This window comes from Balaenoptera musculus, chromosome 19 (genome assembly GCF_009873245.2).
Source record: "Balaenoptera musculus isolate JJ_BM4_2016_0621 chromosome 19, mBalMus1.pri.v3, whole genome shotgun sequence".
Taxonomy (NCBI): domain Eukaryota; kingdom Metazoa; phylum Chordata; class Mammalia; order Artiodactyla; family Balaenopteridae; genus Balaenoptera; species Balaenoptera musculus.
In genome coordinates, this window is record NC_045803.1 from 8,871,733 (window position 1) to 8,884,910 (window position 13,178).

Sequence of the window (13,178 nt, forward strand, 5' to 3'; positions counted from 1 at the left end):
CACTTAGAACAATGTTTCCAAGGTTCATCCATGCTGTAGTTTGCATCAGTGCGTCATTTCTTCTTATGGATGAGTGATATTCCATTCTCTGGATAGACGACGTCTTATTTATCCGTTCATCAGCTGACGAGCATTTGGGTTGTTTTCGTCCCTTGGCTATTACAAGGGACGAAAATGTGCTGTTATTGCAAATGTGCTGTTAAGAACATTTATGTATAAGTTTTTGTTGGACGTAAGTCCTCATCTCTCTTGGGTATATACCTCAGAGTGGAATTGCTGGGTCAAAGGGTAACTATGTTTAACCGTTTAAGGAGCTGCCAGACTGTTTTCCAAAATGGCCGAGTCATTTTAAATTTCCACCAGCATTGTATGAAAGTTCCAGTTTCTCCACATCCTTGCTAACACTTCTTATCTGTCTTTTTTATTATAACCATCCTAGTGGGTGTAAAGTGGTAGCTCATTGTGGTTTTGATTTACATTTCCCTGATGGCTAATGATGTTGAGCATCTTTCCATGTGCTTATTATCCGTTTGTATATCTTCTCGGGAGAAATGTCTATTCAGATCCTTTGCCCATTTTTTAAATTGAATTCTTATCTTTTTATTATTGAGTTGTATCAGTTCCTTATATATTCTGGACGCAAGCCCCCTATCAGATATATGATTTGCAAATTCTCTCCCATTTTGTGGGTTGTCTTTTCATTTTATTTATGGTATGGTTTGCAGTACACAAGTTTTTAATTTTGATGAAGTCCAACTTATTTTTAGGTCTTCGATCAATCTTTAGTTAACTTTTATATATTGTATGAGGTAGGAGTCCAAATTCATTCTTTTGCATGTACATATCAGTTCTTCCAGCACTTGAAAATACTGTTCTTTTCTCATTGAATTGTCTTGGTACCTTTGTAGAAAATCAGTTGACCATAAATGATTTGAGATTTTTCTTCTTTTTTAATACAGACATTTTACAGCTATAGATTTCCTTCTGAGCATCGCTTTAGCTACATTTTGTAAGTTTTAGTATGTTGTGTTTTTATATTCATTCAGCTAAAGTATTTTCTAATTTATCATTCCACTTCTTGTTTAATACACTGATTATTAAGGAGTGTGTTGCTTAATTTTCACATATTTGTGAATTTTCCAAATTGCCGCCTTTTATTGATTTGTAATCTAATTCTCTTGTGGTCAGAGAACATACTTTGTTTCTTTTTAAATTTAATTTATTTATTTTTATTTTTTTGGCCGTGCTGTGCAGTTTGCAGGATCTTAGTTCCCTGACCAGGGATCGAACCCATGCCCCCTGCAGTGGAAGCGTGGAGTCCTAACGACTGGACCGCCAGGGAATTCCCTTAAATTTATTGTAACATTTAAAATTTATTGAGGCATGTTATATGGGCTAGAATATGGTCTGTCTTGAAGAATGTTCCATGTGAATTTGAGAAGAATGTATTCTACTGATGTTTGGTGGAATGCTGTATTTTGTCTGTTTTGTCTAGTTAGTTTCAATTTCCTTGTTGATCTTCTGCCTAGTTGCCCTATCTACTGTTGAAAGTATTGAAATCTCCAACTATTATTTTTTTTTTTTTTTTTTTTTTATAAATTTTATTTATTTATTTATTTATGGCTGTGTTGGGTCTTCGTTTCTGTGCGAGGGCTTTCTCTAGTTGTGGAGAGCGGGGGCCACTCTTCATCGCTGTGCGCGGGCCTCTCACTATCGCGGCCTCTCTTGTTGCGGAGCACAGGCTCCAGACGCGCAGGCTCAGTAGTTGTGGCTCACGGGCCCAGTTGCTCCGCGGCATGTGGGATCTTCCCAGACCAGGGCTCGAACCCGTGTCCCCTGCATCGGCAGGCAGACTCTCAACCACTGCGCCACCAGGGAAGCCCCAACTATTATTTTTTAATGGTTTATTTCATCCTTCAGTTCTGTCGTTTGTTGCTTCGTGTATTTTGGGGCTCTGTTTTTAGGTGTGTATATGTTTGTAATTGTCATATCTTCCTCATGGCTTGACCTTTTATCATTATGATGTGATTGTGATATCATTTGTCATTATTACAATAATTTTATCATTATCTCTAGTAATATTTTTTGTTTTAAAGTCTAATGTGCCTGACATTAGTATAGCCATTCCATCTCTTTTATGGTTGTTGTTTGCTTGGTATATATTTTTCTCTTCTTTTACTTTCAGCCTATTTGTGTCTTTGAAAATAAAGCATGTTACCTATAGACAGCATTAGTTGGATCATGTGTTTTTTTATCCAGTCTTACAAACTCTGCCTTTTGATTGGTTTGTTTAATCCATTCTTGTTTAATGTTATATTGATATGGTTGGATTTACATCTGCCATTTTGCTTTTTATTTTCTATATGTTACATGTCTTTTTCTCCCTCTGTTCCTCCTTTCTTTTGTATTAAGTATTTTCTAGTGTAACATTTTAATTCTTTTAATTTTTCACTTTTTCTTAGTCATTTCTTAGTGGTTGCTCTAGGACTTAAAATATATGTCTTATCAGAATCTGTTCAGATGTGTAATAACTCATTAACAATGAAATATAGAAATACTGCTCCTACATAGCTCTATTCCTTCTAACTCTTTTGCTATTATATGTGAGAGACCCAGTAATACCTTACTGGTCATGTTTATTGCTTTATATAATTTTATTTCGTGTAAAAAAACAGAGAATAAAGGAAAGCAAGCATGATTTATAGAGATTGTTATATTAACCTTCTTATTTACCATTTCTGATCTTTTCAAATATATTTCTATATGTTATAGGCCCACAATACATATTGTTTTATGCAGTTGTTTTTTAAGGCACTTAAGAAAAGAAATATTTAATCATACTGATTTTTATAGTTACCCATATTTACTAGTGCTTCGCTTTTTTTTTTTTTGGTTTGGATTCAAGTTACCATCTGATGTCATTTGCTTTCAATCTGAAGAACTTTCTTTAGTATTTATTTTTATTAGGGATATATAATTCACATACCATACAATTCATCCCTTTAAAGTATATAATTCAATGGTTTTTAGTATATTCACAGAGCTGTGCAACCATCACTACCATCAGTTTTCAGAAATTTTCATCATCCCCAAAAGAAACCCTGTACTTATTAGCAGTCCCTCCTTTCCATCCTCCCCACCCCCAGCCATGGGTAACGACTAATCTACTTTGTCTCTATCGATTTGACTATTCTGTATATTTCATATGAGTGGAATCATACAGTATGTGGTCCTTTATGAGTGCCTTCTTTTAGTTAGCATGATGTTTTTAGGTTTCATCCACGTTGCAGTATGTATCAGTACTTTGTTCCTTTTTGTGGCTGAATAATATTTCACCTTTAATATTTCTTGTAAGACAGGTCTGCCAGCAACAGATTTTCTCAGTTTTTACTTATCTGGGAGTTTCTTTATTTTACCTTCATTTTTGAAAGATAATTTGCTGAATATAAGATACTTGGTTGACACTTTACTTTCAGTAATTTGAATATATTATCCCATTGCCTTCTGACCTACATCGTTTCTGTTAAGAAGTTAGCTGTTAATCTTACTGTAGTGCCCTTGTATGTAACAAATTGTTTTTCCCTTTTTGCTTTCAAGATCTTATCTTTATTTTTGCTTTCAACATTTTGCCTATGTTATGTCTGGATGTAGAGCTCTTTGTGTTTAATCTTTCTTGGAGTTTATAGAGTTTGTTGGATATACATATTGTTTTTCATCAAATTTGGGAAATTTTCAGCCATTAATACTTTAAATATTCTGTCCCCTGCTCCCCTCTTTCTGGTACTCCCACTACATGTATAATGTTGCATTTAATGACATCTCACATTTCTCTGAGGCGCTCTTCACTCTCCTACATTTTTTTCTCTCTGTTCTTTAGATTTCATAGTCTCCATTGTTCTGTCTTCAGGTTTGCTGATCGTTTCTTCTGCCAGCTCAGATCTACTGTTGAGCCTTATTTTGCTTATTGTACTTTTTTAACCCCAGAATTATTTCCATTTGGTTCTTTTTTCTTTTTTTTTGGCTGCATCACACAGCATACAGGATCTTAGTTCCTCGACTAGGGATTGAACCCGAGCCCCCTGCAGTGGAAGAGTGGAGTCTTAACCACTGGACCACCAGGGAAGTCCACATTTGGTTCTTTTTAAAAAATAATTTGCATCTCTTAATGGCATTTTCTCTTTGATGAGAAATTTTTATTTTATCTTACTTTAATTCTTTAAGCATGGGAGCCGGGGGAAGAAGAAGCCCCCATCTCCTTGGCTGCACCTACCTGGGTAGAGCTTCCGTTACAAAGAGCCGGGGGCTAGGTGGGTAAGGGAGTGGGCCATGGCTCCAGTGCCACAGGCTCTCACTGTTCTTACCAAGATTTAGTAGATTCTCTTGAATGAGTATTTCTTAAAATGCTGTATGCCTTTAGGACAACTTGCAGAGACTTTAGCTTACTGTTCTTTTTTTTTTTTTTTAATGATTTTTTATCAGTAAATTGGTTGTTTTGCTGAGTTCCTTACTCTACTTTTTCAGAAGTCTTATCCCCCTTCTATGCAATCTTTTTATTTTATTTTATTGTGATGTGAACAGTTAATCTGTGATCTACCCTTTTAACAAATATTTAAGTGTGCAATACAGTATTGTTGACTATAGGTACAATGTTATACAGCAGATTTCTAGAGCTTGCTTAACTGAAACTTTATGCCCATTGATTAGTAACCTCCCATTTCCCACTCCCCCAACCCCTGATAACCCCTATTCCACTCTTTGATTATATCAATATGAATTCAACTACTTTAGATACTTTATATAAGTGGAGTCATGCAGTATTTCTCTTTCTGTGACTGGCTTATTTCACTTAGCATAATGTCCTCAGTGTTCATCCATGTTGTTGCATATTGCAGAATTTCCTTTTTTTTAAGGCTAAATGGTATTCCATTGTATGTTTATATCACATTTCCTTTATGTGCTCATCTGTCAATGGACATTTAGGTTGTTTCCACATCTTGGCTATTGTGAATAGTGCTGGAGTGAACATGGGAGTTCAGATATCTTTTTGAGGTCTTGACTGCAGTTCTTTTGGATGAATACCCAGAAGTGGGTTTGCTGCATGATATGGTAGTTCTACTTTTAATTTTTGAGGAAACTCCATACCATGCAATCTTTTTTTTTCTAATTTTTAATTTTATATTGGAGTGTAGTTGATTTTTTTTTTATAGATTTATTTATTTTATTTATTCTTATTTTTGGCTGCATTGTGTCTTTGTTGCTGTGCGCAGGCTTTCTCTAATTGTGGCGAGCGGGGGCTACTCTTGGTTGGGGTGCGTGGGCTTCTCATTGCAGCGGCTTCTCTTGTTGTGGAGCACGGGCTCTAGGCGCGTGGGCTTCAGTAGTTGTGGCTCGCAGGCTCAGTAGTTGTGGCTCGCGGGCTCTAGAGCGCAGGCTCAGTAGTTGTGGCGCACGGGCTTAGTTGCTCCGCGGCATGTGGGATCTTCCCAGACCAGGGCTTGAACCCGTGTCCCCTGCGTTGGCAGGCGGATTCTTAACCACTGCGCCACCAAGGAAGCCCTGTAGTTGATTTTTAATGTTGTGTTAGTTTCAGGTGTACAGCAAAGTGATTTTGTTATACATATTCACATATCTATTCTTTTTTAGATTCCTTTCCCATATAGGTTATTACAGAGCATTGAGTATAGTTCCCTGTGCTATACAGTAGGTCCTTGTTGATTATCTATTTTATATATAGTAGTGTGTGTATACCATGCAATCTTAAAGAGCCTGCTTTTAGCTGCTCTGGAAAGGCAGGCAGAAAGGGCCTCGTGGGTCAGTTCTAGCTAGTCTTCTTTTTTTTTTTTTTTTTTAATTTTATTTTTGGCTGCGTTGGGTCTTCATTGCAGTGCGCGGGCTTCTCACTGCGGTGGCTTCTCTTGTTGCAGAGCGCGGGCTCTAGGGCACAGGCTCAGTAGTTGTGGTGCACGGGGTTAGTTGCTCCATGGTATGTGGGATCTTCCCGGACCAGGGCTTGAACCCGTGTCCCCTGCATTAGCAGGCAGAGTCTTAACCAGTGTGCTAACAGGGAAGTCCCTAGCTAGTCTTCTTGAGGCTCTTCTTTGCGTGTTTTCCAGATCACATGGATGGCTCTTTTGGCATCTGTGTGGTGAAGGACGACACCAAGATCAGCACTGAACCGTGAGTTGGAACAGACTTAGAACCTGAGGGTCCTTCCAAAGTGGGGATGCTTTTACCCTCCTTGCATTCCAGTGACAGTTTTTCCCAAGGGAGCCTTCATCACGGGAAAATCAGGTCTAGATCCAGAGCCTCTCTAGGAGAGACGTGGTGGATTTTTCCAGGTGTTTCCCCAGTATTCCTTCTGTCCAGACATACCATCGTTTCGTTGGATCTCTGGGGACAGAACGCCCAGCACCCTGGGGCCCGAGGTAGAACCGGTGAGATACTCTTGTGTAGCCGCGGACTGTGGCTAGATGGGCGTTACCTTGGAAGTAGAAGCATGCCAGGTGTCAGCACATACCTCCCCTGTCCTAGACCCCAAACGCCTGAGGCCAGAAATCTGGCGATAAAGCAAATCGGAGGAAGGAAGGGAGTATCCATCCCTCAAGAGGTCTCTGGAATACCTGTGCGTGTCTGTTGGGGTGATGAGCACTCCCTGTGTCTGAGAGATGGCTGAAGGGTTCCACAGAGCAGGGCTGTGGCCTGAGAGCAGGGCTCACCGCACATCTCTCTTTTATTTCCCATCTTGGCCACACACATATGTCTTGTATGTCCGTGTGTGTGGCCTCATTTCAGACACATCAACATAGGAAGCTGGTTTCAGGCTGAGATCCCAGAGCTCCAGGACAGATCACTGGCTGGAACTGACGAGCATGTAGCTTCTCTGGTCTGGAAGCCATGGGGAGATGTGATGACCAACCCGGAAACGCAGGATAGAGGTGGCTGAGACTTTGGGGCCAGGTTCCCAAGGGCCCTCCTCCATCTCCAAGGAGTTTCTCCTCCCAGTTCTCACCTTGACCAAGAAGCAGTGATCCCCGGGCGGGGGCGGGGTGGGCAGAGCTGGCCTTCAGCGCAGTATTGCTTTGCTGTGCTGCAGCCCCTTGCCCCACCTCTCCTCTCACCCAGTAGCCGGCCAGGCCACCCAGAGCAGGCGCCAGGAGCAGGGTTTCTGCCGTCCTCCTTGTCCCTCCCTCCCCTCAGCCTGCTTTTAACAGAGAGGTGAGGGAGATGGTGACAGGAGCCCCCCGCCCCATCTGTGCTGTCGGGGAGGTTTCCTCTCTGGCCCTTGCTGACCCTCTGTGTCTCCTCTCCTTCCCGCTGCCGGGCTGCCTGCTGGAAACAGTGACCAAGCTCTGCAACGTGGCCTGCTCCAGCGTGATGCCAGGCGGGGGCACCAACCTGGAGCTCGCTCTGCACTGCCTGCATGAAGCCCAGGGCAACATCCAGGTGAGGTGCAGGCGAGGGTGGGCTCAGAGGAGCTGTGGGAAGCTCCCTGCTCTCTTAGGGCCAGGGGCTCTAGGCGCATGCCACGTGCCTTCTACTTGGGGCTTTGCAGCTCACGAGAACCGAAGGCTGGCCACCCACCCTTCTCCCTGGTCGCTTTGGGACTGGTGGTGTCCTTGTGAACATAGGGGAAATGCACACATACAGGCTCAATCAGTTATTTATCTGGGGTGACAGCAGAGCACCGGGGTTCCTCCAACATTACCTCATCTCAGCGGCACTGGGGAGGGGGTGCCTAGCAGAACCAACTCAGGGCCTGCATTAATCTGGTTTACTTACTGAACTTTAACTTTTTGATTAAAAATGGTGTGTGAAAACCTCTGATGCAACAGAAATGCCTCTGCCTCCTCCAAGGACCCTCCTCACAATCCTGAAATTTAGAAAATAAAGTCCAACTCCGTGTAGTGGGAGAGGAAGTCACGTCACCCGAGTTAGAGACCCAAGAGTCAGGGCTACGTGGTGCTTTTTCTCAAGCTGAGAGGCAGTGGCTGGCACGTGGCGGGTGCTCAGCAGAGTAATCAGCACATATTTACTGGGTCCTCCTGATACCTGGTGATGTCACGGTGTCAGGCTGGGGCCAGCTCAGGGGCCCATTCTTGGCTTAATGCTCTGCTGCCACCATCTTGAAACTCTTAATAGTTTTTGAACACAGGGCCCCGTGTTTCCATTTTGCGCTGGGTCCTGCAAATTACATAGCTAGTCCCGACCGGGGTTACGCTGTTGAGCAAGACAAATGCCCTCTCTTTGCAGGGCTTACATTTTAGGAGAGTGAACACATGAAATACATTTTTTAAAAGTGATAGATAATGATTAGTGCTATGAGGACCATAAAGTGGGGTAGGGCAAGGGCAGTGCCACTCCAAATGCTGCTCCTGGAAGAAATAAGGAGCTTGTGCCAGAATAAGTCCACACACTGTTTCCTTCATCAAGTAAACCTTGCTATGAAAAAGGTAACGTCAGCTGCACTCAACAGTACGCTTCGTGCTGTAGGCAATGCGTCCCAAGTGGTTCACAGCTGGTGGCCAGTCCACAGACCGACCACACTTTGAGTCGCCCTGGGGTAGGGGTGGCTTTAGGGAGGGCTGCACATATTTTTTGAATGAATGAAAGAATGAAGGCGGGCCTCTGCCTCACCTTCCCTCCCTCAGAGAGTTCCCCGCCACTCCTCTCGTTCCAGGTTGCCCTGGAGACCCTCTTACTGAGAGGACCCCAGAAGCCATGGACTCACCCTCTCGCCAACTATCGCTACACAGGTAACTGGAGCGTGGCTGCCCGCGTGGTTTGGGCCTGGCTGAGGCCCCTGTGAGCCAGTCAGTTTCCGTGGCAAGCTCTGCATGTGCCTCTCGGAGTTCTCTTGGGGCCTGCACCTGCCCTCCCAGAAGGGCCCGTCCTCTCTGGGGGACTCAGTGGGTGCTGTTCTCTAGTTGGATCCAACCTTCCCCTTTCCACTGGTTCCCTCACGGGCTCTGCCTGGCCAGAAAGGGGGTGCCAGGTTCGGGGGGGCTCAGGTTCCGCAGCTGAGCACTCCAGCCCTGGAGTCAGGCAACCTGGGGCCCCCGCCTGCCCTTGGCAAGTCTCTTAACCAGCGGAAGCCTCAAGTTGCTGCATCTGTCAAGTGGGGATGGTAATAGCCCCTACCTGCTAAGGTTTTTGTGAGGATTGTGTGAGATAAAGCAAGTAAGGGGCTTAGCAGAAATCTTGGCATATAATTGGCGCTCGGTGGCCTGAAAAAGGAGGGGAGTCTGCACTTCAGCCGTGGCTGTGGTCCCAGAAGGAGAAACATCCTTCCTCCTCTTGGCTGTTTCTCCAATAGGTTCGGACATCTGGAACCCCATGGAGAAGAGGCTCTTTAAGAAGGCGTTCTGTGCCCACAAGAAGGACTTCTACTTGATACACAAGACGGTAAGGCGAACGTGGCAGGCTGGTGTAGACAAAGCTCCCTCACACGGCCGAGGCGCTAGAACTGCAGGGCCTGTCAGGGGCGATACTCTGCTCATGCTGTGAACAGTTGACAACTAAAAAGCCATTGCTTTGAACAACCCCAAACAGTACAGAAATGAATCCCACGTTCAAAATAAAGCCCTCCAGGCCCCTCCCCACAATCCTACTTCTGATTGATAACCTGACAGGCATTTACTGCCCATACGGATTTTACACACCTATATGCACTTTCTCAAAAAAGGATGAGATCATATATTTAATATCCTGCTGATTATTTTGCTCTTTTTTTCAACTTGATGTACACAAAATTGCACATAATCAAAGTGTAAGATTTAATGTTTTTGACATATTTATACACTTGTAAGACCATCACCATGATCAAGATAATGAAAATATGTCACCTCCAAAAGTTCCCTCCTGCCCCTTTGCAACCCTTCCTTCCTGCCACCCAGGTCCCTAGTCAACTCTTGTCTACTTTCTGTCACTATAAATTAGTTTGCATTTTCTAGAGGTTTATATAAACGGAATAATCGTACAGCATGTGACCTGCTTTGTCTGGCTTCTTACACTCAACATAATGATTTTGAGATTCATCCATGTTGTCGTGTGTACCAATAGTTCATCCCTTTATTGCTGAGGAGTGTACCATTGTGTGGACGGACCACCGTTCATTTAATCATCCACCTGTTGGCGGTTTCCAGTTACTGATGACTACAGATAAAGTTGCTCTGAACATTCACATACAAGTCTTTGTATGGACATGTACTGGGTTCTTTTTTTTTTTGCGGGGATGGGGGTGGGATTATAAATACCTAGGAGGGGAATGAGGGTAACTTATAGCAGATGTATGTTTAACTTTTTAAGAAACTGCCGAACTGTTTTCCAAAGTGGCTATACCATTTCCCATTCCCACCAGCAGGTTATGAAAGGTCCAGTTGTTCCACACCCTCGTCAACACTTGGTATGCTCAGTCTCTTTAATTTTAGCCATTCTAATGAGTGTACAGTAGCATCTGACTCCATTTTCCTAATGACTAATGAGGCTGAGCATCTTTGCCTTTTTTTGCTATATGTGCACCTTCTTTGGTGGGCTGTCTGTTCATATCTTTTGCCTATCTTTTTATTGGGGTGTCTGTGTTTTTATTGAGTTGTAGGAGTTCTTCTTTTGTGCTGAACACCAGTCCTTTATCCAGATATATGCTTTGGAAATATTTTCTCCCAATATGCAATTTGTCAGTCTCCTAACAGTGTCTTTTGAAGAAAAGTTTTTAATTTTGATTAAGCATAACTTATTAGTTTCTCTTTTATAGACTGTGCTTTTCGTGTTGTATCTAAGAAATCTTTGCCTAACCCAAAGTCACAAAGATTTTCCCCTATGTTTTCGTCTGGAGGCTTTATAGTTTTAGGTTTTATTTCTAGATTTATGACCCATTTTAAGTTTATTTTTGTATGGGGTGCGAGGTGAGTTCATTTTTTGCATATGGATATTTATTGTTCCAATACCTTTTGTTGGAAAGACCATATTTTCTCCACTCAGTTGCTTTTGTACCTTTGTTAAATATCAGTTGGCCATATATATATGCATCTACTTCTGGACTCTGTATTCTGTTCCATTGATCTGTTTGTCTTTTATTAAGCTATTCCCATATTGTCTTTATTACTGTAGCTTTATTCTAAGTCTTGAAATCAGAAAATGTTAGTCCTTCAACTTTGTTATTCTTTTTCAAAGTTATTTTTTCTATTCTAGATCCTTTTTATTTCCCTATGAATTTTAGAAATAACTTGTCAATTTCAAAATAAAAATTCCTGCTAGGAATTTGATTGGTACTGTTTTTGACTCCATAGGTCAACTGGGGAGAGTTGTTTTCTTAACAATATTGAGTCTTCTGACTCGTGAACAGGGTATATCTCTCTATTTAAATCTTTAACTTTTCAGCAATGTTTTGAAGTTTTTAGTGTACAGTTGTTGCATACTTTTTGTCAGATTTATTCCTAAGTACTTCTGTTTTTTATGATGTTATAAAGAGTTCTTTTTTATTTCAGTTTCCAATGGTTTGTTGCTAGTATGTATAGAAATAAAATTGATTTTTATATTGATTTTGTGTTCTGAAATGTTGCCAAACTAACTTATTAGTTTTGGTAACTTTTTTGTGGATTCCACTGGATTTTCTACATAGACAGTCATATCATCTGCAAATAAAGACAGTTTTATTTCTTCCTTTCCAACCTGGATGCCTTTACTTTTTTCTTGCCTTGTTGCACTCTAGAACCACCAGTACAGTATTGAGTAGAAGTGGTGAGAGTGAAAATCCTTGTCTTGTTCATGATATTTGAGGGGAAACCACTCCACCGTTAGCTGTAGGGATTTTGTAGGTATCATTTATCAGGTTGAAGAGAAGTTCCTTCTATTCCTATTTTGCTGAGAGTTTACATCAGCAATGGACATCGGATTGTATCAAATGCTTTTTCTGCACCTATCAAGATGCTCATATGATTTCTCTTTTTTAAGTTTAATACGATGAACTACATTGATTTTAGATTGTTCAACCCATCTCACGTTTCTGGGATGGGCTCCACTTAGTCATGGTATATTGTCCTTTATAAATATATATATATATTGTTGGATTCTATTCGTTAAAAGTTTTGTTTAAAATTTTTCATCTATGTTCATGAGGGACATTGGTCTGTAACTTTCTTTCCTTGTAATATCTTTGTCTGGCTTTGGTATCAGAGAAATGTTGAACTTACAGAATGAGTTGGGAAGTGTTCCTTCCTCTTCAGTTTTTTGGAGGGCTCTGCCCAGCTGTCGCATAAGGCCATGAGGTATCCGCCACGTAAGGACACTCTGCTTTAATTAGTCCCAGTCGGTAGACATGTGGCTCCACAGGATGTCACAGTGAGCGTCCTTGTGTGTACCTTTGTGTGCGTTTTCCTGGAGAGAAGCGTTCCTGGGCCAGCCTTGTTGCTCAGAGCGTGCAGAGCTTAGGTGGGTTGACTCTGGTGGCTTCTCGCTGAACCCCTTCATCCCCAGGAGGACTTTGGGATTCTCTGTCCCCTGTAGCAGAGGAGCATACCAAGCCGTAGGGAGAGACGTTTCAGGAGGGCTTTCAAAAAGTGGCGGCTGGCCCCATGGGGAGGGGATTTAGGGCGTCAAGGCCATACTCACTGCTGCTCCTGAGGCACTGTCCTTAGCCGGCTTCTGTCTTCCTCCACTAGATCCAGACAAAAACTGTAGCCCAGTGTGTTGAGTATTACTACATCTGGAAAAAAATGATCAAGTTTGACTGCGGCCGAGCCCCAGTGCTGGAAAAGAGGGTCAAGAGAGAGCCGGATGACGCAGACAGGACAGAAGCGAAGGCAGAGGGTCTCGGGGTAGGGCTTCTGGAGTTCAGCGCGGATCTGGGTGCCCGGTGCCCATCCAAGCTGGGCGGGGGTGGGGGGGTGCACCCCGCGACGTTTGTGCTCTGGACCCCTGCTTCTCCCTTAGAAGGGCGGCGGGGTGGTCAGCACCCTTTCATCATCTCTGCCCCCTCTGCAGATCACTTGTAGCCCTCGGGAGAGACCCAGCCACCGTCCAACCGCCGAATTAAAGATAAAGACTAAGAGTTACAGGAGGGAGTCCATCCTCAACTGCAGCCCAAACGCCAGCTTGAAGCGGACCCCCGAGCTGCCGGGGAGCAGGGAGCGCCAGGGCTTCTTTCCCTGCAGGGAGTGTGAGAGGTACCGCCCTTTCCCTGG

The 13,178-nt window shown here is 42.9% G+C and overlaps 1 protein-coding gene across 1 annotated transcript in view; it reads left to right on the plus strand.

The window, feature by feature from the left end:
* The window catches only part of ZNF541 (zinc finger protein 541), a 36,579-nt gene that overhangs the window by 23,127 nt on the left and 274 nt on the right, over nt 1-13,178 (plus strand). The window contains exons 9-15 of the mRNA XM_036834514.1: nt 6,114-6,177; nt 6,793-6,935; nt 7,340-7,443; nt 8,678-8,753; nt 9,314-9,402; nt 12,657-12,797; nt 12,979-13,160. Of these exons, the coding sequence (XP_036690409.1) occupies nt 6,114-6,177; nt 6,793-6,935; nt 7,340-7,443; nt 8,678-8,753; nt 9,314-9,402; nt 12,657-12,797; nt 12,979-13,160 (799 nt within the window). The remainder of the gene's footprint in view (nt 1-6,113; nt 6,178-6,792; nt 6,936-7,339; nt 7,444-8,677; nt 8,754-9,313; nt 9,403-12,656; nt 12,798-12,978; nt 13,161-13,178) is intronic.